General features: G+C 54.5%; 10 protein-coding genes across 10 annotated transcripts; 5 read left to right on the plus strand and 5 right to left on the minus strand.

The window, feature by feature from the left end:
* Window positions 1–2,291: 2,291 nt before the first annotated feature.
* On the plus strand, window positions 2,292–3,936 carry EV422DRAFT_564336 (putative diphthamide synthesis protein-domain-containing protein; the record flags this gene model as incomplete). Its single annotated transcript, XM_053072189.1, has 4 exons — window positions 2,292–2,499; window positions 2,583–3,204; window positions 3,266–3,491; window positions 3,556–3,936. 4 exons carry the CDS (start codon window positions 2,292–2,294, stop codon window positions 3,934–3,936), a joined length of 1,437 nt encoding a protein of 478 aa, XP_052928683.1.
* A 148-nt stretch (window positions 3,937–4,084) lies between these two features.
* On the plus strand, window positions 4,085–6,062 carry EV422DRAFT_240327 (uncharacterized protein). The gene is made up of 5 exons (XM_053065643.1): window positions 4,085–4,693; window positions 5,000–5,051; window positions 5,188–5,260; window positions 5,331–5,494; window positions 5,563–6,062. The coding sequence occupies exons 1-5, from the start codon at window positions 4,278–4,280 to the stop codon at window positions 5,935–5,937; spliced, it is 1,080 nt and encodes a 359-aa protein (XP_052928684.1). The 5' UTR covers window positions 4,085–4,277; the 3' UTR covers window positions 5,938–6,062.
* A 1,563-nt stretch (window positions 6,063–7,625) lies between these two features.
* On the plus strand, window positions 7,626–9,362 carry EV422DRAFT_240390 (heme peroxidase). The gene is made up of 2 exons (XM_053065644.1): window positions 7,626–8,662; window positions 8,761–9,362. Exons 1-2 carry the CDS (start codon window positions 8,119–8,121, stop codon window positions 9,234–9,236), a joined length of 1,020 nt encoding a protein of 339 aa, XP_052928685.1. The 5' UTR covers window positions 7,626–8,118; the 3' UTR covers window positions 9,237–9,362.
* Window positions 9,363–10,746: 1,384 nt separating this feature from the next.
* On the minus strand, window positions 10,747–11,920 carry EV422DRAFT_240450 (uncharacterized protein). Its single transcript, XM_053065645.1, has one exon. It carries the CDS (start codon window positions 11,781–11,783, stop codon window positions 11,040–11,042), a length of 744 nt encoding a protein of 247 aa, XP_052928686.1. The 5' UTR covers window positions 11,784–11,920; the 3' UTR covers window positions 10,747–11,039.
* Window positions 11,921–12,773: 853 nt separating this feature from the next.
* Window positions 12,774–14,163, minus strand: EV422DRAFT_516998 (uncharacterized protein). Its single transcript, XM_053069420.1, has 2 exons — window positions 13,185–14,163; window positions 12,774–13,061 (listed from the first exon to the last, which is right to left on the minus strand). The coding sequence occupies exons 1-2, from the start codon at window positions 13,746–13,748 to the stop codon at window positions 12,795–12,797; spliced, it is 831 nt and encodes a 276-aa protein (XP_052928687.1). The 5' UTR covers window positions 13,749–14,163; the 3' UTR covers window positions 12,774–12,794.
* Window positions 14,164–14,774: 611 nt separating this feature from the next.
* EV422DRAFT_240473 (uncharacterized protein) lies at window positions 14,775–16,747 on the minus strand. Its single transcript, XM_053065646.1, has 2 exons — window positions 15,554–16,747; window positions 14,775–15,482 (listed from the first exon to the last, which is right to left on the minus strand). The coding sequence occupies exons 1-2, from the start codon at window positions 16,591–16,593 to the stop codon at window positions 14,918–14,920; spliced, it is 1,605 nt and encodes a 534-aa protein (XP_052928688.1). The 5' UTR covers window positions 16,594–16,747; the 3' UTR covers window positions 14,775–14,917.
* A 153-nt stretch (window positions 16,748–16,900) lies between these two features.
* On the minus strand, window positions 16,901–19,665 carry EV422DRAFT_605445 (uncharacterized protein; the record flags this gene model as incomplete). The annotated part of the gene is made up of 2 exons (XM_053073780.1): window positions 16,901–18,527; window positions 18,607–19,665. 2 exons carry the CDS (start codon window positions 19,663–19,665, stop codon window positions 17,253–17,255), a joined length of 2,334 nt encoding a protein of 777 aa, XP_052928689.1. The 3' UTR covers window positions 16,901–17,252.
* A 2,390-nt stretch (window positions 19,666–22,055) lies between these two features.
* EV422DRAFT_240590 (RF-1 domain-containing protein) lies at window positions 22,056–23,399 on the minus strand. The gene is made up of 3 exons (XM_053065648.1): window positions 23,280–23,399; window positions 22,620–23,129; window positions 22,056–22,541 (listed from the first exon to the last, which is right to left on the minus strand). Exons 2-3 carry the CDS (start codon window positions 23,073–23,075, stop codon window positions 22,206–22,208), a joined length of 792 nt encoding a protein of 263 aa, XP_052928690.1. The 5' UTR covers window positions 23,076–23,129; window positions 23,280–23,399; the 3' UTR covers window positions 22,056–22,205.
* EV422DRAFT_492779 (acyl-CoA N-acyltransferase) lies at window positions 23,304–23,786 on the plus strand (the record flags this gene model as incomplete). The annotated part of the gene is made up of 1 exon (XM_053067623.1): window positions 23,304–23,786. One exon carries the CDS (start codon window positions 23,304–23,306, stop codon window positions 23,784–23,786), a length of 483 nt encoding a protein of 160 aa, XP_052928691.1.
* A 152-nt stretch (window positions 23,787–23,938) lies between these two features.
* On the plus strand, window positions 23,939–26,128 carry EV422DRAFT_240598 (uncharacterized protein). Its single transcript, XM_053065649.1, has 4 exons — window positions 23,939–24,496; window positions 24,577–24,736; window positions 24,959–25,126; window positions 25,256–26,128. The coding sequence occupies exons 1-4, from the start codon at window positions 24,042–24,044 to the stop codon at window positions 25,988–25,990; spliced, it is 1,518 nt and encodes a 505-aa protein (XP_052928692.1). The 5' UTR covers window positions 23,939–24,041; the 3' UTR covers window positions 25,991–26,128.
* Window positions 26,129–26,350: the final 222 nt, after the last annotated feature.

Here is a 26,350-nt window from a genome sequence, read left to right on the forward strand (position 1 = left end):
TTTTTCGCCCTACTTGTTATGGAGTCATGTCTGAGAAAGTGGACCAGTCGGAGCTCTCGCGCCTGTCTCTGAAATTGAAAGAGCACGCCATTGGTAACAACGATATCGCAAAAACGAAGGGACGCGTTTATGATGCCAAGGTCTGAAAGGAAAACGGTATTTCCTTGGGCTCGGAGCACACGCTGCCTCTGAACTGTGGAGGTCTCACTGGCAGTTCCCGAGTGGCGAAAATGGTCGATTATCAAGTTGCCACTTGAAGATGATGTCGGAATGTGTATGAGGATATACGATTCCTTACCGAATCGGGCTACTTTGAGTTAGATTTTCACTCGAGCTGGGACCTTGGCGTCAGCAGATATGGAGAAGGAGCTGAGGAGCATTTTGGGAGGACCTCCGCCACTAATGGAATTGCTGTCGGAAGCGAGTCAACTCGCGCATCGGCCGGGACCATGCGCCCAACTTCGGGAACCCTGGGCAACGTCCACCACTATCCCGGTCATAATTGCCCGTCTCCCTTTGCGTATGCTCCAGGGTCATATATATCGGAGGTGGCCTGAAGCGGCAGTACATGGACGATCCTCCCAGTTCAGAAGACCGTCGACGCTGCCAGCCAGCAGTTCAGCCGCAATTTTTAGGAATGTTTTGGAAGGTGTACCCTCAGAGACGAAGAGCTGTATGTATACGGCTGGCATGTCAGAAGGCCGAGAAGTGGCGCGGACGCTATTGTGATCAATGGAAAGGTAGCAGTGCGAAGACCGCTATGACCCTTGCAGATTTGCCCTGGATTCTTCGAGAATATGCGTGCTGGCATCTCGCCAACCAGCCGGATTAAAACGAGCAACAAATTGTCGTTCTAATTCTGCGCAGGAGGTTTACCCATGCCCGCGGTAACGCAAACCGGGATGCTTGTGGTATGGATATGCGGAAACTTCCCGGTCTGAGTCCGGGGAAGAACTTGGGAATCATCTGTTCGCTCAGGTATTGTAAGGACAAGGGCACCAACGACGACCTTTGCCTAGACGGAAGTGGACCCAGACGACATTATCTAGTGCCGCTGGGATTTCCTTCGAGCTGGCTAATGGACTCCCCATCTTGGAGGACTTGGGGCCGACGTCCAGCTCTTTGAAGTGACAGGTGGGCCCGTTCCCAACTCCAAGAACGCAAAAAAGACGGTTGGGTATACCTTCTGTGTTTTTGTATGTTGAGCATGGAATTATCCCAATCACAGAATCACCACACACTATGAGTACTTCACGGTCAGCGGAGCTTACCCTCTGCCGTCTCGTTGCTGGTTCGGTTTCATCTCCCGGCTGTGTCTCGCACCATTCTCAAGTAGTGTAGTGGATGGGTTGACCGAGGCGGTGGGAGCCATTCCACGCGGAGAATGTCTATACTATGCAACGTTGAAGCTTATCTGTAGATTAGTCTGCAAGCAAGCTGATTTTGTACGCGCATCCTCCTTCATGAACATGTTTCTTGTGGCAAGCGAGCCCTCGGAGGTCCCAAATTTGCCTTCGATGTTCTTTGCTCGACAAGCAGGAGCCCTGATAAAGACCTACGGCGTTTACACATCTGGTTTGATTACCGCAGATTGTGTGATATGCTGACACCCATCTAAGGAACTGACTGGCGACATCCTGTTTCCACTTGTCCCCGCCAATACAAGTGCAACTTGATGATCCGTGCTTGTACAGCATACCTTTCGAATGCGGGCGCTTTCAAGGAGATCGAGTCCACTTCCCGGAGCTGAAGCTTTACATGCAAAACATGAGCAGCTGGAAGGTCGGACAGCAACCTGGATACTATTATGCTCCATTTCCCGTGCAGATTCCGGCCAGGAATGAAACTCTTGTGACGGCGACATATCGTGGGTGAGAAATGGGGAATAGAAAGTGAGTGGTGCCGTATAATGGCCATCAACGCCGGGAAGGCCATTTAACGCCGCCTTGCCTTGCTTGGAGGAGCTGAAGAGAAATTCGATAGAGGAAAAAAGTTGAGAGGACGGGAGAGGACCACTCTTTTAATAGCCGGAGCGAGAGGGTTGGCGATGGGAGAAACCGAACAAACGCGGTCGGTCGGAGTTGAAATTCAGCTGCTGCTTACGTTTGCGCGACCCGAACGAATTGTTATGTTGGTCATGTGATCGAATTCCTTACCTGAAATAAACTCACTTTACGCGTTCTCTTGGTTCACAAGTCATAACAATTGTGAAGAAACCAAACCACAACTGCGAACTGGGCAATTGGAAGGTTCAACACAACGTTTCTATAGTACTACGTTCGTCACTTGCAATGGGTCCTTCTACCGCTGCTACTGAGGAAGGGCAGCCACGTCAACTTCCCGTAACTGATGTGGTCCAAGGAAACGTCGCTGCGCCGGAGAAAACCACTACAGCGAGGGCTGCACAAGCGAGAAAGCGGTTTGTCGGAACTGGCCGCAAAACCGGAGCCTCAACAGCCTCAAATATCTCAGGCAATATCGAGGATGCTCTTGTACCAGGTTGGAGAGTTTGGTGTCTTTGGCTGCATGTTTCGATGGCATGGTACACTCGTACTGACGTTCAAAGTTCACTTGGTTTATAGCGGCCTCTCCCAGCGCCAAACTTGGACCGCGAATAGCGAACCAGATACCCGATAGCATCTTAAACGACGAAGCGCTCAACAAAGCCATAGCACAGCTTCCGTCGAATTACAACTTTGAAATCCACAAAACGATATGGCAGATATCCAAACAGGGAGCGAAGAACGTCGCTTTGCAGTTCCCTGAAGGGCTGCTCATGTTCTCACTCGCCATATCGGATATCCTGCAACGCTTCGCCCAGGTGGAGACGGTTGTCATGGGAGACGTGACTTATGGTGCATGTTGTGTCGACGATTTCACTGCTCGGGCGCTCGGATGTGACTTCATGGTACACTACGGACACAGTTGTCTGGTTCCTGTTGATGTTACACCTATCAAGACAATGTATGTCTTTGTGGATATCGGCATCGATACGACACACTTTGTAGAGACCGTACGACACAATTTCGATGCGGGAACGAAGCTTGTGGTGGTGGCGACGGTGCAGTTCTTGTCATCGTTACAGAGCGCGAAGCGAGAGCTAGAGCAGGATTATGGTGTGTTCGTGCCTCAGTCGAAGCCTCTGTCACCGGGAGAAATCTTGGGTTGCACGGCTCCGCGCCTGGAAGGGCATGACGTCCTAATGTAAGTTGGGTGCGCGTAGGAGAAGGACTTTCCAGATCCATCGCTCATCATTTCTTCTCAGATATCTGGGCGACGGCCGTTTTCACCTGGAAGCCATTATGATTGCTAATCCGACCTTGCCGGCATATCGCTACGACCCATACTCTAAAGTGTTTACTCGCGAGCGGTACGAGCACGAGGAGATGCACGCTTTGCGAAAGCATGCGGTGGAGCAGGCGCAGAACGCCAAGCACTTTGGACTCATCATGGGCACCCTTGGAAGACAAGGCAGCCCGAAAGTTTTAGAGGTAACCACTTTGCTGTACGGTGGGAGTTGCATTGCGCGTGAGACTCACCATCGTTTATTTGCAGTACCTGAAAGCAGAGCTCACATCCCGCAATCTGAGCTATACGACAGTCCTCCTAACCGAAATTTTCCCGTCCAAACTCGCCCAATTCGCCTCCATCGACGCCTGGATCCAAGTCGCCTGCCCGCGGCTATCAATAGACTGGGGGTACGCATTCGAGAAGCCGCTTCTGACTCCTTACGAGGCGGCTGTTGTGCTGAGCAACACGGCTTGGCGGGAAGCATACCCGATGGATTTCTATGCGAAGGACTCGTTAGGTCCCTGGACGCCTAACCATGGAGGGCCGGCGAAGGAGAGGAAACCGAGACCGGCGGGACGGCGTACTGCAGCGGCTGCTGTACAGGCAGTTCCAACAGCCTCGGAGGCTGTTGTCACCTCTTCCTGAAATATTAGTAGCCTGGTCAGGGTTAGGTTAGGTGTTGATAGAGGAGGGTATTGTAGACCACAGCACGATTTTGTTTCATTTCCTGTACATAGCACGTTCGAAAAATTTTGCCTCACTCAATCATTACCCTCGGCGCTTGAAGGCACGTTTGGTCCAGGGTCCTCTAGGGTTCAGTCCTATAGTCGACGATCGAGCAAGTCCATGCTCCATACATACGCGTGTGCGTGGGATTCTGGCATTTCACGGTTTCCCTGGACTGAGCAACAGAGCAAGCAGACTAGCCCTTATTCCCGGGAGGAGAACAGCGAAGAAGTGGAAACAATACAAGCACCTTGAAGGAGATGAGCCAGCGGCGCGGTGCCGACAGAGCCGCATACAGTCAGCGAAACCACTCAGATGATTCAACTCCGCCACCACCGCAACCGCCGAACGAACAACAGCAACCAGCCCAGCCATGGACCCGCGGCGGACGAGGCCGAAGCAGACCGTGGACTCGAGGCGGGGCTACAACGAGAGGCAACAGCTCGTCGTGGGGTAATCAGTCCCGGCCCGCATGGGGTAACGACTCAACCGCGACGGGCTTACCAGCGCCATCGTGGTCAACACCACCACCTGCATCGACGAGCGACTCTCATGTGGCGAGAGGTCCGGATAGACTCCGGCCAGCGCCGGCATTACGGAACGTACAGCATGAGTTCGATGCCCTGCCATTGATGAGTCGGATGAATGAAGTGGGGGGACGGGATGATGTGGAAAGGTGGGTTTCATCTTCCGTTCGCTGGGCACCCCAGGAGTGGTCGTGGGTGGGCGAGTGTGGATTTGGGACATCGAGGAGGAGCGAGGAGTGTGTAGAACAGAAGCCTGGTCAATGTCATGTACAAGGAGTGGGCAAAACGAACAGCAGTGTCAGAGTTTGAACTTCGCGCGAGGTTCACTCAGCCGTCATGGAGGCCTACTGGAAAGGGACAGAGACTGTGGAGGATTGGATGCCGAGCTATGGAGCTCAGGAAACGACAGGGCATGACAATCTTGCTGAGATTCCCGCCGTTCTTTTCATGAACAGGGCGAAGACGCGGTCTGTACAAGAATCATTCTACGCTTACGTTCTCGAGCAGGTGCGTTCCATTGCTAGGGACTGGCTCGCTGGGTGAGGCAGGTTGGTATGGCCCAGAAGACATAAGAATCTCGTGTGCCAGGGGTCTCTTGGGTCGCATTATGGGATATGTGCACTAACCATTGATCCTGATGCAGTATAAGAGGCTTTGTGAAGTCCCACCCTCCGAGCGTAAAGCCAACCACTTTGATTCGCTAGTAGCTAAGCTGCGTATGTACCTCCTCTCCATCGTGCATGGGACTGCGTTTTCTCGAGCTCACGGATGTAACTGATGTAATAGGCAAGTTACGGGAAGCCCTGACGGCCAGCGACGCAACCGACACATTTATGCGTGATGTCTACGAACTATCCGTTGACGTGAGCTTGCGCGCCCGCAATTTTGCAGAAATGCTCAAAGCGCTGGCGGCGCTGGTTGGCCGGATGTACGATGTGTTGGATGGGCGGGTATGTTTGCCTCTCCGTTACGTATCCCTCTTCACGACGCAGTCCTAAACGTACTTGTGGTACCGCAGGACGCACAAACATTCAGCCCTCGCCGAGCAGAATTCACATCCTTCATGCTCCTCTATCTCTGCTGCTACGCTTCGGGCATCCGTCCCTTGCACCCTCCAGCCGCCTCCTCTACCGCTCCCAAATCATCAACCTCACCCGCGCGCGACCTCCTCCAAACGTATCGCAAAACGCCTGCACCCCTCCAATCCCACCCGCGCGTTCTGTTTGCGATGGGCGTTGCGAGAGCTGTTAGAGCGGATGTGGATTATGTCGCGTTGGCGGGCTATTGGGAACGTGCGAGTTGGGGGGAGTTGGTGTTTCTGGAGGTTCGTTTTCTCCTTTGCTGTATCTCTGTGGGACTGTGCGGTTGCGCGGTTGAGTTCGGTCGCATTTGACTTCTCGATCTCATCTCTATGGTGAGGGAACTCCAGCTCATGCAAATACTCTTCTACGCAGCGTCTCCAACCACATCTGGGCGACCGTGTACTGCAAATTATCAGCAAGGCGTACTTCACTTTCCCAGACCGCGACCTGTCGCGTTATATTGCGCCGATATCCGCATCATCTTCATCTGCATCTCAGACATCCTCCGCGCATGATCCGGATTCCTCACCGACGACGATCAACACAGCGTCACATGCACGCTACATGGCGGCCCTCACAAAGCATGTTGCGCCGGACGGCGTTGAGACTCGCGTCGTGGGCGGGGTTGTGCAACTGCGGGTTGTGAAGAAAGCGAAACCCAAAACGACATCAGAGCTGACATCGGCTCCTGGAAAATCGGCGGCTGTAACTGCCAGCGGGGCAGATGACGGCCCTGTGACGAGCCGCAATGGACGTGGGGCAAGGGAGAATAATGGGTGGTGGGATAAATGAAAGGTGAAAAGAGGATTAGGTGTAGTTTTGGCTGTGGGTGGTGTGTGGCAGGGCGGCTTCACCATCATAATGGGGTTTGGATTGAAAAGGCGCATCATACCGCCTGCGGGAATGGAGTTTTGAGGGCCTGGTACACAAGTTAACAAACGACGTAGCCTTCGCGAACTTCCATACGTGATGGGTGGAGGCGTAGAGCAACGTTACCGGCTCCACATCTGGTACTTATTAAATAAGAGTCGGAAGCATCCCCGTATCATCCCCGTATCATGAGCTCTTGGAGGCAGGCGATCGAACATCAGCTTTCTGAGTATCTTGACGAATAGAACCATTCTTGACCCGGACTGCATGCGCAACTCCCGTGTGTTCTGCTTGCGTACGCTGCTTAATAATGCCACACGCGTAGAGCGATGCTTGCATAGGGAACATCACCTATTCGCCAGCCGTACATCCATCCTATGCGTAAGGCTGCACGGATATCGATGTATGCGGTCACCAATGGGCAGCGAGCCGTGCAGACTTTACCAACGTTCATCTCGTGGCGTCTCCCCATTCGGAAGGGTGGCCGCCTATGAGTTAAGCAGATACTGCGAATAGCAGGCTGTAGACTTTCCACAAAGTGGCTTCTTTTGCGCGGTGTCCGCTTACAGGTATCGAGACAGACCTTGTTTCCACGAGAGCTACGTAGTAGGTGTATATGAACAACCGTGACTAAGGCAAATCTTGAGGCCGATGAGCTCGAATCACGCTCGCTGTGAGGCGGACGGCCTTGCTGGGTGACCGTCTATTCTGCCTTGTATGACTATGGCGTGAGTTCTATGGAATTTGCTGCCGGAAAAACTTTCATCAATCGCCAAGAATCCCCGATTCGACAAAATTTCAGAAGGGCTTCATCCACTTCTCCAGGTCTACATCCAGCCTCTAGATTGGAAGCTCATAAGTGTTATGAGAGCGTTGGCTCCCACACGCTGTCACGAATTGGCCGGCGGAGTTTCCCAAACGACCGTCACTGTTAGTTGGCAACACAAGTTACACAACCCAGGATCGACATACGCAGATCTGTTCGAGGCAGGTAAATCGACTAATTACCGTCGCCCGGGACTCAAAACCATCGGTCCGATCGGAGGCCGCGGCGGTCTCCATTGTCCAAGTCGTTGACTGCGCAAGTCACAACGCACTCAAGTTTTCACAACCTGCTCAAGAGTCAAGCCTCATGGTGCCCACTGCCCGGCAGCGTGCGCCGCGGACAAGGTATTTTCTCTGCAAGTCTGCTAAGTTTGTGAGTTTCTGGTTCTCGGGACCACCGGAAATTGATGGTAATCTAATTTCAAACTTTCTGAGCTTTTTTGTGGTAGAATTTTCCAAATTTCTTCCTACGCGATCGGCGGTCTCCACCTTTCCACGGAAGTAGCTCGTTGTACTTCGCACAGGCACATCGTCGGGCTTTCTGATTTCAATTGTTTTCTCCCACAGTAGTAGGCAACAGATGGATCCCGACGATAGATTTTTCTCTTGTGGCTCTTTCGGAAAGAGGGAAAGAGAACTTTTGGTGTATGGATTCGGTGGGAGGCGGAGAAATAGAAGGCCGGTGGAAGATGGACGGACCGCTAGGCTGAGGGGATGAATATAAAAGTACAGGTGTCTTCACGGTCTCCTGCGCTTTCATCCACCGCCTCCGCTCGAAAACTCGCAAAACTCGCAAAATGAAAATCTCACTCATCGCCCTCACCGCCCTTGCGGCATCCGCCTCTGCCACCGTCATCCCCCGCGGCAACGGAAACGGCAATGGAAACGGTAACGGAAACGGTAACGGAAATGGCAACGGCAACTCCGGATCTGGCTCATCCGGCAAATGCGACGTCGCGCAATGGACCCAAGTCAAGGACGCTATCTTTGCCAAGTTCGGCTCTCGGCCATGCTCCGCTCTCGGCCGTGCCGCCGTGAGACTGTATTTTCACGACGCGGGCACCTTCCAAGTAAGCGATAACTCTGGCGGTCCCAACGGATCCATCATGAAGTTCGCCTCGGAAGAAGCCATGCCGGAGAACGACCACCTGAAGGATGTCCTCGCAGCCCTGCGCGATGTGTACGACCAGTTTGGAGGAAAAGTGTCCCGGGCGGACATTATCAACCTTGCTGGGCTTTTGGGAACGCAGAGCTGCCCTGGAGGCGCTCAGATCCCCTTCTGGGTTGGACGAGTTGACTCGAACACTCCTGATGATGCTAACCGGTTACCTGGTGACACCGGTATGTTTGCTCTTTCGTCACGAATGCCTCTAGGCGTAATGTGCGCTTGACAGAATGCTAATGTCAACGTCTCTACCTCTGATGAATCCCATTCGCAGAGAGCATGGACGGCATCATTGCCAAGTTCAAGCGTCAAGGCCTGTCCACAAAAGATCTTGCGGCACTCATCGGCTCGCACACCTCTGGCAAGCGCTTCTCAACACCACCGGCCAACCCCGTCGACGACACCACCGGCAAATCCTTCGACTCTTCCCCCGAGGTCTGGGACGTTGGCTACTATAACGAGACATTAAGCACACCCGTTGCGCCTGCCGGTCAGGTCCGTCTCCAGTCCGACGTCGGCATCTCCCGTGACCCTCGTACCAAGCAAGAGTTTGCCAAGTACGTTGGCCGTCAGGATGACTGGAACAGGGATTTCACGGAGGCGATGGTGAAGATGGGAAAGAACGGATGGACCAACCTTGTTGAGTGCAAGGGTATTGTGCCGGCGCCCATCCCGTTGCCTGCTGGAACAGGCGACGCATCTTGCCAGGGCAACAACGGAAACGGGAAGGGTAACTGCAAGGGTAACTAGATGTTCGTAGAAGGACAGCCCGTAGACAAATCTCCATAGACAACCTTCATACCATAGACAACTCTCCTACATTTGTTGCGGCGTATACTTGAGCCTGTAATTATGTAAATCATAAGCGATTCGGTGATGTACAGATGATTTGGGTCAGATACAAGATTCCACCACACGGACCCATCTCGGTGAAGTGTTCCGATCGTCGCTATGCATGGTGCACGCAACCGTTTCTCGAGGAGCCATTCCAACCGGGGGCCAGGGTGGGAGGGCCGGTGTCAACGATATCTTGACGATAAGAACGGGACTGCCCGCGAACTTGGGAACTGGCGCGCTCCTAGCCTAGAGGGCTAACGTGCCGACCTGCGGCTCCCGCCACGTCCTTTCCAAACATACTTTCTGATCATCATAGCGCGCGCTCGATGCCTAGTAACCAATCTCTCCCGCTTTTTTCTTCTTCTTGCTTTCCGTCGCAGCACCTCCGAGAAGCACCTAGTGTACCGCTGGTGTATGCGCCTTGCTCAGACCGCGTAAGCCCTTCCCAAAACTAGATCTATGGACAATTGGATATCATGCAGCGAGTCGACGCGTGGGAATACGTAACGTGAGAATAACGCGTATTCGGCCTATGATGTGTCAGCACCCGCCGACCCTGTCAAAACGCAGCGCATTTGGCTAGCGCCTGCATCTGAATTGATCTAAGTTCTCCCGGTGGTAGTCTCGATGCTCTGCTGCGCTAGTTTGGGGCGCCCCGTCAGGAAGCCCCTAAACTCCTGCAGATCCTCCTCGCTCGTTTCCAGATCCACATGCGTGCTCGCCTTCAAGTTCAGTCTCAGGTGTTGCCCAGCGAAGCAAGCAAGCTGTCGATGAAGTGCGTTTTCCCCGCAGAACTCCCTGCCTCAAGTGACGCGTTTCCAACCTTACGTGTGCCTGCGGAGAAAGAATCCTACGTTGAAAAGACCGCGGCGGGGTAAGAGGTCTTGACGAAGACACTTTGAAAAGCACAGGGAACCGATGGAAGGCGAATGTGACCATTAGGTAAGCTATCCTTGACTTTATGACTCTGAGCATCGAACGGTAGGGAGATACGCAGCCGAGGTACCAATGTAGCAAATTCTTTGAACCGGTGTCCGCTGTACCCGAATGGTGCTTGCAAGCCACATGTAACACTCAACTCCTCGGAAAAGTTGTGGTAGAGGGCTGAAACCACGATCCCGGGCAGGGAAACAATCTATGAAGCGATCACAGATGGACGAAATCCCGGAGGTAAGCGCCCGTAATCATTCCAACGGAGTTAGGGCCAGGTTGATGGTCAAGAAAAAGCAACAGAAACACGTGGAAATATCGCAGAGAACAGTAACGGGAGCGTAATCACAATCGGTTTACGGGAACATGATTAATGGGGATCACAGTTGGACGACATGTCAGGGCGAAGGCAGGGATTGAGGACGGCGATGCAGGGGTGCAATTGATGGCAAATGTGTGTCGAAGTTCCCAGGGGAGTAACGACGGTGAACGGGCGATATTGGCCGAGCGTGCTTTTCCGTATGCAAGTATCATGTCTGCCAGAGGAGTACAAGGGGGAGATGCCAAAGAACGAAGTCTAACCCCGTTTCAGAGGAAACCGCATCGTTGAGAACAGCTGAAAGGAACGCACAGCTCGCAGGGGCTATCCAAGTGATTACGCAATAAAAAATGAAGGAATTGGGGTACAATTCGAAGGAAATCAAACACCTCTGCCCGGTTAACCAAAGGGTATATCGATATGTAGATTGCTGCTGATCCCCTCCCGCTACCATGCAACTAATAAGCTCACACGTCTTCAGTGATGGGAAAGACATTCGTTTTGGTAATCTCTTTGGTCGTAGGCGATCCCGCCGTAAATTTATCCTTTTCGGTCTTCTCACCCTTCTCGAGATTGAGAACGCCGATGGACCCCGTGCGCGTTTTGACGGGGGCGAGGATCTTGAACCGGCTCGAGAACGCCTGAAGCTTGTCGATGTGTTCTTGGAACTCAGTGATACGTCCCGATGCAGCGGTGTTGTTAATGACGCGGACGAGACCAGCAATGCGGTCGCGGTGCTCTCGAGCCAACTGCTTTCCATCCTGCACGTAGATCGTGGCAGGCGCTGGCGCGATATGGGCGTTCGACGTGGGGATACCGTTGACGACGGATGCAGCCGCACCAAGGCGAGGGGACAAGTTGGCCATGGATCCGACCGACCCGTGTGAGGCGAGGGATTGCGTGCCTATGCCTAAACTCATCGACGCCTTCCTGGTATTCTGGCTGAGAGGCATGGGTTTGCCGGTCAAGTCCTGCGACGCCTTCCTCCCGTTGCCGCTCTTGACGCCAGACGCCTCGTCAGACGAACCCCCTGCGTGTGTCGAACGGTCTGTTCCGCGGAGGAGACGGCGCATGTGCTCGCGGGTGTTGGTTTGCGGGGAGAACACCGTAACCATCAGTTTGGGGGCGAACAGCGCGACGAGGCAGCCGGTAGCCCCAAGGAAGATGCCCCCGCTGTAGATGACGAAACGGCCTTGGAAACTGTTGACCATGCTGTACACTCCCAGGCAGATGGTGAGGATAAACGTGGTAGAGAAGGTGGCTGCGGCAATGGCTTTACTCTGAGAGAATGGAAAGACATGCGGACGTTAGCGTACTGAGAAAGGTCATGATGTTAAGCCAGGTCTCTTTCCTCACCTCATTCAAAGCGGAGCTCAAGTCCCTTAACTTGAAGCAAAAGTAGCCAGCAGCGGACAACATCACATACTTGATAGCCAGAACGACGCCCAGGTACTCAGACGTGTGCTTCCCATCGCAAGTGTAGTAGAAGGTGCGGTCGCCGTCCAGACTGTTCAACGTGGCAACCATGGGGTCGTGGACAGTCCACACGAGATACACCAGGGCATTCACGGAGCAGATCGCAAACACCCACTGCATGATCGCCCAGTTTGTCGCCTTAAACTGAATTACCGAGGACGCCGAGAACAGGAACAGACGGTAAAGACGGTAAGACTTGACGATGATTGCGGCGAAGGTGATATCAAAACCCAGACCCAACACCCAGGGCATCGCGCGACACACTTTGGTCAGCGTCGCGGCCGACACGCCTGGCAGCGGCTGTTGAAGGCTGTTGACGAGGATGGAGATGTAGACGGTTGCGATACCGATGAGAATCACATTGTTGAAGAAGTAGGAGGACCCTTTGATGATGGGCGTGTTGCGGTAGATAAGAGCAAACGCCGCCGCTCCGACCGTCAATATCAATCCGATAGCACCGAGAGCTAGTTGCGCACATGGGGAAACCACTCGTCAGCACATCATGCACACAAGCTGTTATATGTAGAGATAGAATCGCAATCCTCACCTATCATGGCATGCAAAGAACCGCGCGAGATGGCATCTGGCGGGAACAAATCACTGGTGATAGATTCTTGCTGATTGGCAATGAACGCTTTCAACGTGGTGCTTCCGTAGGGCATGAAGACCTGCACAGCGCCGGAGTCAGCCACTTTTGAGATGTAGGTCAGGTTGCGGGTCAAGACATTGAGGTAGTTCGCGACGTCCTATAAATGAGAAGTTTCAGCATACATTGTACGTGGCGAGCATTTTCTCTGTATTCTAATCAATAAATTTACCTGCATAACGTTATCAGGTGTGCCAGCAGGAAGCCCCATCCCGCGATAGATACCATCGACATAGTTGATGCCGAGTTCTTTGAAGGTGGGCGCGTCGATTTGTGGAAACTCGAATTCGGCAGCGATGGCGAGAGTGCGGAGATCCGGGCGGTTGAAGACAGCGGGAGTGGTTGTCCAGGCAGCACGGTATTTGCCCTGCGAGGTTGGGAAAAGAAGAAATGGGTTAACATAAGAAGGCCTGCCTTAAGCGGGAGTTCCTCACAGATTCGTGAGGTCACGCGTCCCTCCGCTCTCTCCGCTCACACATTCGACACATACCTGCAACAGAGCAGTGATAGCCACATTGGCACCATCCCCTGCACTCTCATATGCAACATCAAGTCTAGCCAAGCGCTTCAACCTCAACGTCGCCAAATCAAACACCGTGCCTTTCGCGGCACCGGAAATAATCATGCTCGAGTTTCCAGTACGGCAGGCATCCACGAAATCCGCCCAGGTCTGGATGGTCGAGTTGGACGGGACGATGAGAGCCAAGGGGGTATACGAATGGATATAAGCAATCTTGATATCATCAAAAGTGTAATTGGCGACGAAGCCGGGGTATATGGGCTGCAGCATGGTGTGCGGCAGGTTGATAAGCGTAACGACGCTGCCGTCTTTGGGGTCGTTCTTCATGTTGGCCCACGCCGCGGCGCCGCTGTTGGCGGCATTGTACACGAGCTTGCTGCCGGGGATGAAAGGCGCTTGCAGCTCGGCAATCGAGGCGGAGCCTCCGCCCTTTGCGAATGGGACGGTGTAGCTGAACGGACCGTATGGCCACGCCGCCAAGGCCGGTGACACGGCCGCCACGGCGAGCGCGAGTTTGAGGAGATTGTAATGCATGATTGACGCAGATATCAGTGAAGGGTATAGGAATAGAAAGCCTGGTAGAGCGAAGTGCAAACAGGTATGTGCGAGGCACAAGAGCGAATAAAGGAAAACGAGAGCGGCTGTCGTCTGACCACCCAGTTGTCTTTATAGCCCTGGGGATATTCAAGAACGGAGGAAAAGAATGGAATCCACAATTCCGCAATATCAAAATATCCACATTTGGCACATACGCTCTAGCCATTCCTGCCTCTCAGTAGTTTTCGAAATCCGCGGACCACATATGTGCACCGTTATAGCCGGAAGGTGAAACACCGACCACCGGAAAGTGCATAGGTACGAAATCCAGGCGTGGCCAGACGGCGGGAGCTGTGCTGTCTGGAAGGTTGAAGGCTATGCCACATAAGGCGATGCAGAGGGGGGGAAATAGCCAATCCGAAGCTTCAGGGCCTTATGGAAGGTCATTTTTCATCCATGGTATATAGAGCACATGACGGAATGCATTGTTTGCCTTCTGAAGGGTTGGATCAACATTCCTCGGCGACCTAAGTTTACACACCTTCTAGAAGGTGCCCTTGTTTGTGATGTCATAGTACAACAGGGCTTTTCAGTGCTTTGCCTATTTTGAAGGCTACTGTATTGTTGGGCAAGGTTGAATCTTAAAATAGGGTCGAAATCGCGGACTTCCCGGAGCAGGCCCTTGAGAGCGTGGGGGAACGCATCCTTGCGTCAAGCTGCTGTTTACAACGACGCTTGTTTTAGAAGGTTAGGATTAAGCTTATTTTCCCGAGTCGAGCCAAGACGTGTTCCCCTTTCGCATCCCTTTCGCACTACCGTTGACAGGTTCAAGGTAGGCCTTTCGCCGTTCGCCGTGTATGTGACATCTGGGCTGCCTCATTACCGGCGGTGCCCAGGAGGCATTCCGAGTGAATCAGAAGGTGTCGGAGAAGTCACAGACGGACATTTGGCATTGCAACAATGTCTCCAGTAATGACAACCGGAGCGTTCCAAGCTGGCCAAATTTGTGTCCCAATGTTGAGATGCCATACGCAAAGCGTAAGTATGTACAAGAAAGAAACGGTCATTTCACCGGTTCCTACGCCGCTCGATGCAGTAAATTCCATCAGAAACTCTCTCGCCGCTAGATACACAAGAACGATCTCGCTACATGCTCTATACCTAGTTCAATATCCATATCCGTAATGAACGCGGCGCCTAACCCTCCCACTTTTTCGCCTCCCTTCGGGGTCTGGCGTCTCGCTCACTCGCTCAAGCTTCCGCATCGGACTCTGGCTTTCGCTCAAAAGCTTAAGCTGTAACCGCGCGGGCGACTCGTCCGGAGTAGAGGTGGCGATAGATTCCAATTCGGAGGTTAATGGGGATACCGAGGACGTTGAGGCCGCACCGGCTCTTTTGCGTTTGCGGGACGCGTCGGGAGTGCTGGTTGGTGAGATGTCCATCATCTCAAGTGGATTTGAGATCGCCGGCGAACCGGGGAAGGAGTCGAACGCCATTTCGACCTCGTTGTCGGGCGGGTCTGGCGCGGGTGCAACGCGCTCGTAGGTCCTATGCCCGACGGGGATGCCTGGAGCGTCGATATAGTAGAGCGACTTCCCGGGTACTACGGTTGTCGAGTTTGGGCGGAACAACGGTCGTTGCTTCAGTAATGGGCGACAGCGGAATGCTTTTCGTCGCGCAATGTGCGAAGCGATGCTTTGCTCGATCTCGCTTTGAAGCTGGGCTTGTGTACTGTGTCAAACATCCTCGAGTGAGTAGGCTTTGGCAAACTTTGATCAACAGAGGTATAGACAACGCCTCACCCATCATCGACACCTTTCTGACCGTCCAGATTCTCAACGCTTGGGGCCATGCCCATGAACAGGAACGCCATTTGCGTTCGCACGACCTCAGCACACTCCTCCGGCAAACTTGGTACATTGTTCATGAAAACCAGCGTCTTCAACGTCGTGAGGAACGCGCTGTCCTTCACATCATCGTGGTCAAGGTTTAGGCCAAAATACGGAGATGGTGATGGCCGCACCAAATTCGCGAACCATTTCGGTTCCGATTCCGGCTCTGGCTCTGCCTGCGGTTCAGGTTCGGCTCCGAATTCAGGCTCAGGTTCGGGAGAGGCTACTTCGCTGTTGTACTCGGGCGGTGGTGGTGGTGGTGCCTCTACCGCCTCCTGCTCTTCCTGGTTTATGGATTCCCCCAAGCTTTTCTCGACGTTATTCTCCCCGTTTTCGTCGTCGACGTTATCCTCTAGGTTTTCCTTCTCCACCTCCATCTGCTCCGGCTCTTGTTCCCACTCCTTCTTACTCTCGTCCTCTTGCACCAGCTTCTCCTCGTTCTTCTCCAATTCTAATTCCTCTTCCTTTTCCTCCACGGCCTCCTCCTGCGCCGCCTCTTCCTCTCCCTCGCCCTTGACTCTCTCCTCGGGCGTAGGCTCCTTTGCCTCTCGTTCCTGTTCTTCCTGTTCCCGCGTCTTGAACACCAGTCTTATGGTACTGGGACGCTGCGGTGGTCTTCCCCGTGGTCTTCCCCGTGGCCGTCCGCGTCCCCGTCCTCTCCCTGGACCTGACTCTGTGTCTCCTTGTGCTAACCCTCCTCGTCCTGACCCGCGCGGCCGTCCTCGCCCACGCTTCACCGTGCCCGTGCCGGGAGTAGCAGTCTCGGCGCCGACGGGCGGCGTGCTTTCACGCCTTTCCCTGAGCACCCTACTGGCCGGTCTTAGAGTGCTGAGGTCCTTGATGTCGGTCATAGTGGGATGTATGTGTGTGTGTGTGTCTATGCGTACGGTGATGGGAGCACCTTTAAGGATGAGTGTGAAATGGAAGCGCCAAGCGTCCTCAGGTCCCATTGCCCATTCATCCTCTGCATCGCACTTCGTCACGGGCCGGCACACAGATACCACAGTCGTAACAGCTACTGCCACTAGGGTGCACCTTCATACGAGCGCAAAGCAACAGTATCATATTTGGTGTGGCCAAGAGGGCTTCCGACGTTTCGATACCACAGGATGGCTCTAGATGGCCCCTTTCAACTGAATACTCCAAACAGCACTTTTCGCGGTGCCTCCCATCAAACGAACACTAGGAGTGACAATCCTGATAATACACATTGTTGCAAAAGTGCCTGGAAGCAGTTGGAAACGTTTCCAGGTGTGTCATGCGGACCGACAGGACTATCCGCTCGCCAAGTAAGCTTGTCATTCCGATACCTGTTGCTCAGGCGGATATGTCGGACGGCCACCATCTTTCATTTTTCCAGGGTCAAGCGTATGTCGAAAGAAGATCATTGAAATATGGCGTCCCAACCGCTGATGCAATCCCGGCAGCACCTTCCACCAGAAAGTGGCAAAAACCTAATTGATCCCATATTCTTCACTGCTTCTTTTGGCATTTTTGGTTCATTGATCGACTACTGCACAAATATACATACTGTACTCCCCAAAAGTCTCGTTTACTTTACATGAAAGATACCTACATGTCTCATTTCAAATTTACATCCACACCATGTTCACCGTCCCGCAACAACACCCCCAGGAACCGCCGGCAACGGCCTCCCAACCCTCATCCCACCCCTCAACCGTCTCACCCAGTCCTCAGCGTCCCCACCACACCCCGCCCTCGCCGCGCGCTCAAACCATGCCGCCGCCCCGATGAAGTCCCCGTTGCCGTAGAGCATCGCCGCGAGGTTGTACATGCCTTTTGGGTAGCCTGCTAACGCGGATTGCCGGAGGTAGCTCAGGGCAAGGATGTGGTTGGGTTGGCGGGGTTTGGGTGGGGGGCTGATGTTGCCGCCTTCGCTTTGGGAAGAGGAGGACGAGCCGGATGCGGAAGTGGAGGATGTGCGGCGGCCCCTGCCTCGGCCGTGGCCTCGCTGCTGCTGTCGTCCGCGGCTCATCGATGGGCCGCCGTGGGAATCCTCCTCCTCCTCCTGCTCATCCTCATACACCTCCTCATCGTTGTCCGATGGCACCCCGTCCGCGTCCCCCGACGCAACACCCATCCCCGCCGCATACATAACCCCAACATTGCACATCGCCGCCGCATGCCCCAACCTAGCCGCAGAGAGGTAGTACTGCATCGCGCGGCCATGGTCCGGTTCCACTTCCCCTCCATCCCCCTTCGCCTCGCCACTCCATCCACGCATCCACAAAACCGCCAAAGTGTATGCCGCATCTGCATGCCCCTTCGCCGCCGCGGCATGCAAGTGCGGCACGGCGAGTGCGACTTGGTCCCGCGCCAGCAAGGCTGTGCCCAGGGTGTAGGAGGTCGCGGAGGAGGTCGGGGTCGGGTGGTGCATGCCGTGCCAGAGAAGTTGAAGGGGCGTTGGTTGTATGTTCTCATTGTGTTTGGATTTGGACTTGGTGTGGGAGGTGGCAGGGGTGGAAGCTAGGGCGGGTGTAGAAACCGTCCGCCGCACCCTTAACGATAAACTCCGTGACCTGCGCGGCAGCGAGGCTGTCACAGCAGGGGTCGTCGTGACGGGATGAGATAACGAATGCAAACTCGTTGTCGACGCACAGGGTCTCAGCACCTTCGGGTGGCCACGTTGGTAAGACGATGCATCGGACCCACTTTCCTCCTCGCGAACGCGTCCGAGCTCGACGCAGCTGCGGGCGGCGAGGGCGGAGCCGTAGGTGAATGTTGCGTACTTTCGAGAGGTTGACGCGGACATGGATGCGCGTCGGCGACTGGTGGTGTTTGCTTTGTTGGCGTTGACGACGGATGGGAGGTGGACTGTCGAGCTGCCATGGGTTAGCGCTGCGTCGAAGGCTGAGCGTTTGGTCTGAGAAGTACATGCAAATGGGATGAGTGAATGGGTCCAGAAAGTCAACATCAAACATAGAAATCAGGGAACGACATACCGAGAACCTCCTCCTAACACTAATCCGCACACTACTCGCCCGTCTCCTCAATGCCCCAAATCCGCTCTTCTTCCTCTCCTCATCCTCATACCCTTCCTCCCCACACTCAAAATCCTCGAAATCAAAATCCCCAATCCGGGTCTCACTCGGTCTGCGTCGTACATTAACGGTGCCCGCGACGGACATTGATTCGGAAGGCGCGAGTGAGGCTAGGGAAGGGTTGCTGTGCAGGGTACGTAGGGGTTGCGGGGGTGGTTGTTGGGGTGTTGATGTCTGTTGTTGACTAGGAAACGCGTACGGGTGATGAGGACTCGGACACGTAGAGTGGTGCTGCTGCGGATGATGCGAATCACTGACATGGCGACGCTGGTATTGCAGTTGCGGCGGTGGAGGTGGGACGGGGTAGTTCACCGGATCGTACTTTTGCTGCACCGGATGCTGCTGTTGGTAAATATGTTGCTGCGCATGCGGGCGGTTACGCGGCGGCGGCATGGGACTGACGGGAGTGTTGGATGCGGGATCGTATCCATGTGCATGTGCATGTGCAGACCCAGACACACCGCGGCGGTTGGGATGGGAAGGAAGCCGGCGATGTGGGTAGACTCCCGTCACTGCCGGTGCATCACGGCCCTGCATGTTGTCGGCTTGAGGCCGCGCATGCACGTTCACGTTCTCCTTGTCCGAGTGATGCAACCTGGCTCCACGCCTGTGGGCACTGACGTCAAGCACACGATGGCTGTTCGTTCGGCGGAGGATTCCGCTTGGCTTGCGTCCCAAGGACGACGTGGAGGATGAGGAGAATAGCGATGAAGAAGAAGACGAGGAGGATGGTGGTGGGCAGGAAGACGCGGATGACGTGCTGTCGGTCCTGACCTTTGCGCTAGCTTCAGGCTCTGCGTCCGCTGATGATGCAGGTCCGGATTTGCGAGTCGCCGGATGAGCGCCACCCATATGAGGCTTCCGCTGCTGCGAATTCTGCTGCTGCTGTGAGCTTGAACCCGAGCTGGTTGAGGAGAGCGAGGTTTGGCTGCCGAATGCTTTCCCGAGTGCGCGCAGCATGTTTGATGCGATGTTTTCAGGATTGAAAAGTAGCGTTGCGATGTGTGATGAAGTATGCAATGTGATGCGAATGATGGTTCTGTGCGTTGCAGATGTAGTGCTGTGCGTTCGTTGAGGCGTTGGATCTCCGTCGCAGCTACTATAAACTTCGATCTAAGCGGATGACACTGACGATATTCCTGCTTCTGACAACAACCAAACCGACGTCCGGCTCCACCTCCGAGAAGCTTAAGCGTGCGCCAATTCCCGTTTCTCGTTCTCTTTCCTTTCCTTCGTCTTCCGTCCGGCGCTGTGCTGTGCGGTTATTTTCACTTTTTGGGCGGGAAAACCGGATACGAGAGTGGGCCCCTTTAGGCTTTTGTAGAGATCCCGAGTCACTATGCGACGGAGCGAGGGAAAGGGCGTGTGCGAGCAGAACACGAGATGTTGGGTGGGAGGGAGCGAGTTGGAGCGGGACGGGCGAACGTTGCTGTGCTTCGCGTACTTTTAATGCAGAGAAAGCGGTTGCATGTGCAGACAGACAGACAGACAGACAGGAGACAGGAAGTTCGATATTGCGAATCAGAAGTGTGGAGTGGCGATGGATGAAGCAGGGAGATAACAGGCGGGCGCTGTGCGGGCCAAGTAGAAGGATTGAGATGAGGGTTGGCAAGGGGAGGAAAACAAGCGCAACGTTGGTGGGTGGGAATTCGCGCGTAAGCGAGAGTCGTAAGCGCAGCCGCCGTCAATCCTGTCACTTCCTGCAATGCAATTGACAGCTTGCCTGCTGGCCCCAGAACACACTGGGAGAAAGGCTCAGATACTGTATGGCATGCCCTACATATGCATCGTTATCTTGCTCGCTCTCTCCACACATTCCTGCCGTCCATCGGCCTGTACATATCGATACTGTACATATTCCAGTGCAAGCAGGGTTGCTTCACTGCACATCACACGCCGCCCACCATGGGTGCACAAATAGCCCGCCAAGAAGGCGCCCAGCGAGGGAAACAAGCATTGCGTTCCACGGGGACGATGGCTTATTTGCAAAGATGCGTGGAGAGAATATACGGGCTCTTTGCGTTGCTGCGTTCCCCGGGTCTTCGTCTCCTCCTTTCGCTTCATCCCTCCTTTCCATGAAAATCCCTCTAAAGGAGTCGACGCTCCCAAGATGATTTACTAGTACGGTGTGAAGCCGCCCACCGATTCGAAGAGATATGGGGGAAGGGATCGACGACAGTGTTCACTAGGACGATCAACGAGGGGCGCAGAAAAGTCGAGAGCCCAGACGGCGTCTTCAAGTTGACCCTCTCTCCATGACCGTGACGGCCGTGTTTCGCAGAGCGTATGGATGACGATGACATGCAATGCCTCTTTGCGTCTCTCCGCAGAGCATTTCGCCCAGTGCAAGGGGACATCAGATGAAATGGGCGCCAAAGGAGGCGACGTGATGGATGGATCATCGTGTCGCAAATTCTGCGCGGGCAAACGAGACTTGGCGTCTGTACGCGGGGGTCGGAGTTGGGCGACTCGGCCCTATGAGTCTGTGCCGTGCCAGCTCCACGTTCTCTTTCAGTTGACCCGCTCGACAGTGCGCACCGAACCTTCCAACCTGATTCGGTGAAAGAGGCGATGGATGTCCGACATAGGTTTCATAGGAAAGCGAGACAGTAGGCAACCTCATGGACTTGTCATACACAAAGTATTCCACGCGGGCCGGTAACTCAGTGGTGGTATACACGGCGTATACACGAGAAAAGCTATGTATACTGCTATGGAAAGCCACCTACATCACGCCTACATAGTGTCGCCGGTGACACTGACGCAGGCGAATAAAATGCCATCACGTCTTTGGTGAAGAGGCCGGCGCTGGTGGCGAAATCATATACGCCAAATAAGCCGGATGCTGGGACTACGTGATCATGAAAGGATGTCTCTCAGCGGATCCACGGATTTCAAAAAGAGCTGTGCGTTAGTTTGAAGAGATCACACATGTGTCCGTTTTCGTGCGTCCACGGATGCAGGACCCGAGGTGAGCCTGGCAATGCCAGCTTGTCGGCATTTCAGGCTGGCGGGCACTGTCCACTTTCCACTCCATGAAGAGCAATTAACGAAAGCATCATCGATAGGGGTAGCGTGAATTTCGCAATAGAGACTGCGTGGTCGTGCTGGTAATTGCCGCCAAGAGATCCTGCTTGACAGCGAAAACGGTCGGGTTTGAAGAGGTGATGGGCGATGGCTGCGTGCATAGTGCATATGCATGTTTTGGGCATTTCGATACCCATGTCGGCCGTGCAGCTGTCCTAGGGTCGTCAGGATTTAGGGTCACCGGACAAGGGCAACCTTTCCTCAGGTAGGTTGAAGCGGTGCATCACTGAGGTCAAGGCCGGCGACAACATTTCGCGCGGCGAGCGAGTGTGCTGTCCACTCAACACCTACATCGCTGCTGCTGCCGCTGGCACTGGATTCTGCGTTGTACACTCATGTGCGCCAACCTTCACATCCGTCTCTCCGCGGCAAAGTTGACGGGAAAGAGCACGGCCAATTTGGTTTGCGCTGCCTCACGTCTTGCCATCGCTATGTTTTGTCGGTCCGGCACGGCCTCCATCCGCCTTGATTTCACTCCCACTCTCCCCCATTGTGAGGCTTCCTTCTTTCCATTCATCCCCGTCACCCTCGAGTAAAACATCATCCTCCCCATCATCCACCTCAGACCCCCCAGACCCCACACCATGCTTCTTCCGAATCTTCCTCGCCATCTTCTTCTTCTTGACCCTCTCTTTCGCAATTTTGACCTGACGCTTGGAAAGCTCGCCGTTGAAATGCTCGTCGAGTTTGAGGGTCATGAGTTTGCGTGCTTCTTTGCGGTTGCCTGTTAGGTCGCGGAAGCGTTGGGACTGGGGGATTTTGAGTTCACGTAAACGTGGGTTCATACATGTTTGTCATTGACGTAGATTTCATGTGAGTTTTTTTACCTCAACCCGCAAACCGGTGGGGATATGTTTCAACTGCACTCTGTGTCTGCATTTATTGATTTTCTGCCCGCCGGGGCCGGAGCCTTTGACAAACTCTTCTTCGAGGTCTTGTTCGAGAAGAACGATTTCTTTCCGTGTGCGAGGGGCTGCCGGTTCCGGTCGTGGTGTGTGTTCTGTATCCAAGGCGTCGGTGACAGTTGCAGATGGAAGAGCTTCTTTGCTCACCGAATCGTAGTGCCCTTCAGCAGGAGGAAGCGGTGGTACTCGGCCATCTCCACTGGATGGTGCGGTGGAGTTCACTCGACGTCCGTAGGTTGCACTTACTGCTAGCGCGGGCGGTTGTGAATTCCGAGGCCGGAACACAGCTTTCGGAGCAGACAAGGCGATGTTTCTTCGACCGAGTTGACCTAGAGAACCAGCCGGGAAGCCCCAGGGGAGCGCCCATCTGGCCGCCATTCTGCCTTCCTATGGCCTCGGGCGTTGTTCCAACGAAAGCGGTGTTATGCAAGTCTGAATAGCGAGGGAAGAAAGGCCACGGGAAGAATGCGTGGGGAATGAATGCTCCGCAGCTTTCTCCCGATCTCACACTCCGCTCAGGCTCAGGCCGTCTCGTTAACAGCCCCCCCTCCCCCAACGCAGAACCGCTTCACACTCACTCACCACCTCGCAGACCACAACCACAGCATGTCCTACACCGTCCACAAGGTCTCCTCAACAGAGGACTTTGACCGCTGCATACACGTCCGCCAGGTCGTCTTTGTCGTCGAGCAGGAGTGTCCCCCAGACACAGAGCCAGACGCAAAAGACCCCGTCTGCACCCAATTCCTCGCCACCTACTCCGACAACAACACAGACTCGGCACCGGCCTCTCCCGTAGGAACAGCGCGCCTCGTCCCCGTGGAAGCCGAATCACCAACAGCGACGAAAACAGCAATGCTAGGCCGGCTAGCCGTCCTAAAAGAACACCGCGGAAAGGGACTCGGGCAACTCCTCGTCAAGGCGGTGGAAGAGGAAGCCAAGCGCTTGGGCGTTCAGCGGATCGATATGCATGCCCAGAGTTATAAGCAGCGGTGGTACGAGAAGTTGGGATATGCGAGGCTGGAGGGACTGGACGAGTTTGACGAGGATGGGATCCCACATGTCCATATGGAGAAGTGGATTGTCTAGAAGGACTACTACGTGGAGGGTCGGACGATGGACGAGATCGATGGGTTGAAGGTGGATTCAGAGACGAAGGGACGAACCCACTGGACGACCAAATAAGGGAGACGTAGGATGCGGCGTTGGGTAGAAAGGGAAGGATAGGGTAGAAAGGGTGGAAAGGCGGTGGGTTTTCCATCAATGACGATGTACCATGTATGCGAGCGGGGACGACAAGGCGATGCATAGATGGCATTCTTCCCATAGTTTGCATAGAAGAAAATGAAGTACTGCCCACAGGAATACGGGCATGCTTATATTTCCTGGTGGTATGCTCCAAGTGAGAAAACGGAAGGGGAGGTGTCCGAATCAGCGGAACCGCCTGTGAACGCGTCGCTGTCAACTTGCAAGCCGTGGGGCTCCTCCACTTTTGCTCACGCTACTCTTGCCCCAAGTTCTATTCGCTGGCCACGCTCGATCTCCCCTCCTCCCTACCGAATATCTCTCAAACCTGTTAGCTGGAAGAACGAACGGATGGCAACAATACCCGCCCCAATAGACTACTCGTCTTATTCTCCCAAACCGCCACCACAACATCATTCCCGAAAACGGCCCCGTGACGACCCCGCGCACACCGATAATGACGACAACGACGACGACGACGTTATTGGCACATACCAGAAATACCACCGCCTCGACCAAGAAGAAGAGCAGCCAGTCGATCAGCTCACCACCCCGTAAGTCCCTTCGCAAGACGAAAGTGCTTAGCTTGCTCTCACCACTAACGAGCAAGTGTTCAATTCCCTTGCCATTCCAGAGCACCCCTCCGCTGCACGATAACACCGTCCTGCGCCGCAATATCATTCACTTCTGTTTCGGAGTACGAGGCGCATCATGAGAACAATCATGTCAATGTGTGTGACACGTGTAGGAAAACCTTGCCGACGAGGAGGATACTCGAGTTGCATATCATGGAGGTGGGTACTGAGGGAGGAAAGAAGGCCCGTGCGGGATTTGTGGAAGTGAACCGGGGCGGTGGGTCGACACATTGGTTCAGAAGCGGGCTGTACTTCCGGGCGAAGCTGGGCGAAGCGAGGCCCCGAGCGGTTTGGGTTAGGATGACTGAGATCAATTGCAGCCAGCTCACGCATCGCACATACTCATCCCTTCAAATCCCCCCTCTCTCCTTTCCCACCCAGGTACACGACTCCTACTTTGCAGTCCTCACCTCGCGCGGGCAAAAGATGTACGCATGCCTAGACCCGGCCTGCCCCAAAATGTTCGCCAACCAGAACGCGCGGCGCCTGCATCTGGTCGCGAAACATGCATATGCGCCCGATTACCATTTCGAGGTTGTTGTGCAGGGGGTGCTGAGTAAAAGGAGGGAGAAGGAGAGGGTTAAGGGGGTGGAGAGGAGGGCGAGGAAGAGGGAGGCGGAGAGGTGTGGAAAGGGGGGTATGGAGGGGGTGGTGGAAGGGGTTGCGGGTGAGGGTGAGGGTGAAGGTGAGGTAGCGGGTGAGGAGGATCGAAGGGACGGGGCCACAGGCGGAGACGATCAAGAAGGCGGGATGGACGTCGTGGAACCAGTCGCAACCGAGGCTAGCAATCAGACTTCATCCGGCAGCGGCGGTCCGAATCGAAAGGAGAGGCGGGCAGCACGGCGGGCGCAGGGAGGTCAGATGGAAGTTGACCGCGGTCAAGCAACCGAACCTCATACCGCATCAAGACCGCCGTCGAACTCCATCCCAACCGCTACCGCGCAACGCACATCGTCGACTCGAAATCCAGCCATCCAACAACACTCACCACAAAACAACTCTCACGCACACGCGGCCTCAACCCAACCCCTCTTCCACCCCAACGCCGCCCATCCTCCAATCACACCCATCGCACGCCTCCCAACCAAGACCACCACCCTCTCGTTACCAGACGACACAGAACTAAACTCACTAACAGCCTCCCTAGCCCGCATGCACGTCAACCTCCCGAAAACAGTCTCGTTTGGATACAATAAGGGACGCGCGCCGGCGTTTTGGAGGCCGCCTGCGCAACCGCACGAGGGCAACCCGGATGGGAAGAAGGGCAAGAAGGGGAAAGGGAAAGGGAAGGGGGAGGATGCAAATAGGAGTGGTGAGGGTCGGATGGACACGTCGGCGGGCGCAGGTGAGGGACTTCTGAATGCTGAGCAAGGTGCCCCCCTTTCCTATATACCCCTCACCCAGCCCTTGTGACAAACACTCTCGAGGGCGAAGATAGCGGGGGAGAGACCCATTTTGAAGGGCTCTGTGCATCCCCATGCTGGTATTCATATGTTATCCTTTACCCCCTGCACGGCGTGTCTATCCGCCCCTCGTACACATACATAAGTACATTGAGCGCCCCCTCACGAGTTACCCCATCTATCGAACATGCATCGTTCCACCGCATACCGACATGCCCGCATGGTTGTATGTAGGCAGTGTAGCTGGCGGCATAGAATGATGTATATGTGACGATCGCGATGACTACTATATCATGAAGATATTTCGACCGTGGTTACGGACGCGTGTGAGATCCTGTTCGTCGTTGGATATGTACTCAGACCCCCTTGT

Source organism: Fimicolochytrium jonesii, assembly GCF_025526975.1.
Source record: "Fimicolochytrium jonesii strain JEL569 chromosome Unknown EV422scaffold_3, whole genome shotgun sequence".
NCBI classification, from domain to species: domain Eukaryota; kingdom Fungi; phylum Chytridiomycota; class Chytridiomycetes; order Spizellomycetales; family Powellomycetaceae; genus Fimicolochytrium; species Fimicolochytrium jonesii.

What these genes read in the sequence shown, in the direction of transcription:
- EV422DRAFT_240327 (XM_053065643.1), top strand. Translation starts at nt 4,278, where the DNA reads ATGAGCCAGCGGCGCGGTGCCGACAGAGCCGCATACAGTCAGCGAAAC. An exon ending in GGACGGGATGATGTGGAAAG is followed by an intron (nt 4,694 to 4,999) that starts GTGGGTTTCATC and finishes TTTCATGAACAG; the next exon opens with GGCGAAGACGCGGTCTGTAC. An exon ending in ACGATGTGTTGGATGGGCGG is followed by an intron (nt 5,495 to 5,562) that starts GTATGTTTGCCT and finishes GTGGTACCGCAG; the next exon opens with GACGCACAAACATTCAGCCC.
- EV422DRAFT_240390 (XM_053065644.1), top strand. Translation starts at nt 8,119, where the DNA reads ATGAAAATCTCACTCATCGCCCTCACCGCCCTTGCGGCATCCGCCTCT. An exon ending in CCGGTTACCTGGTGACACCG is followed by an intron (nt 8,663 to 8,760) that starts GTATGTTTGCTC and finishes TCCCATTCGCAG; the next exon opens with AGAGCATGGACGGCATCATT.
- EV422DRAFT_240450 (XM_053065645.1), bottom strand. Translation starts at nt 11,783, where the DNA reads ATGGTCAACAGTTTCCAAGGCCGTTTCGTCATCTACAGCGGGGGCATC.
- EV422DRAFT_516998 (XM_053069420.1), bottom strand. Translation starts at nt 13,748, where the DNA reads ATGCATTACAATCTCCTCAAACTCGCGCTCGCCGTGGCGGCCGTGTCA. An exon ending in CTATCACTGCTCTGTTGCAG is followed by an intron (nt 13,062 to 13,184) that starts GTATGTGTCGAA and finishes CCAACCTCGCAG; the next exon opens with GGCAAATACCGTGCTGCCTG.
- EV422DRAFT_240473 (XM_053065646.1), bottom strand. Translation starts at nt 16,593, where the DNA reads ATGGGACCTGAGGACGCTTGGCGCTTCCATTTCACACTCATCCTTAAA. An exon ending in CAGAAAGGTGTCGATGATGG is followed by an intron (nt 15,483 to 15,553) that starts GTGAGGCGTTGT and finishes TGTTTGACACAG; the next exon opens with TACACAAGCCCAGCTTCAAA.
- EV422DRAFT_240590 (XM_053065648.1), bottom strand. Translation starts at nt 23,075, where the DNA reads ATGGCGGCCAGATGGGCGCTCCCCTGGGGCTTCCCGGCTGGTTCTCTA. An exon ending in CCACCGGTTTGCGGGTTGAG is followed by an intron (nt 22,542 to 22,619) that starts GTAAAAAAACTC and finishes AAAATCCCCCAG; the next exon opens with TCCCAACGCTTCCGCGACCT.
- EV422DRAFT_240598 (XM_053065649.1), top strand. Translation starts at nt 24,042, where the DNA reads ATGAAGTACTGCCCACAGGAATACGGGCATGCTTATATTTCCTGGTGG. An exon ending in GTCGATCAGCTCACCACCCC is followed by an intron (nt 24,497 to 24,576) that starts GTAAGTCCCTTC and finishes TTGCCATTCCAG; the next exon opens with AGCACCCCTCCGCTGCACGA. An exon ending in TCGAGGTTGTTGTGCAGGGG is followed by an intron (nt 25,127 to 25,255) that starts GTGCTGAGTAAA and finishes GGTGAGGGTGAG; the next exon opens with GGTGAAGGTGAGGTAGCGGG.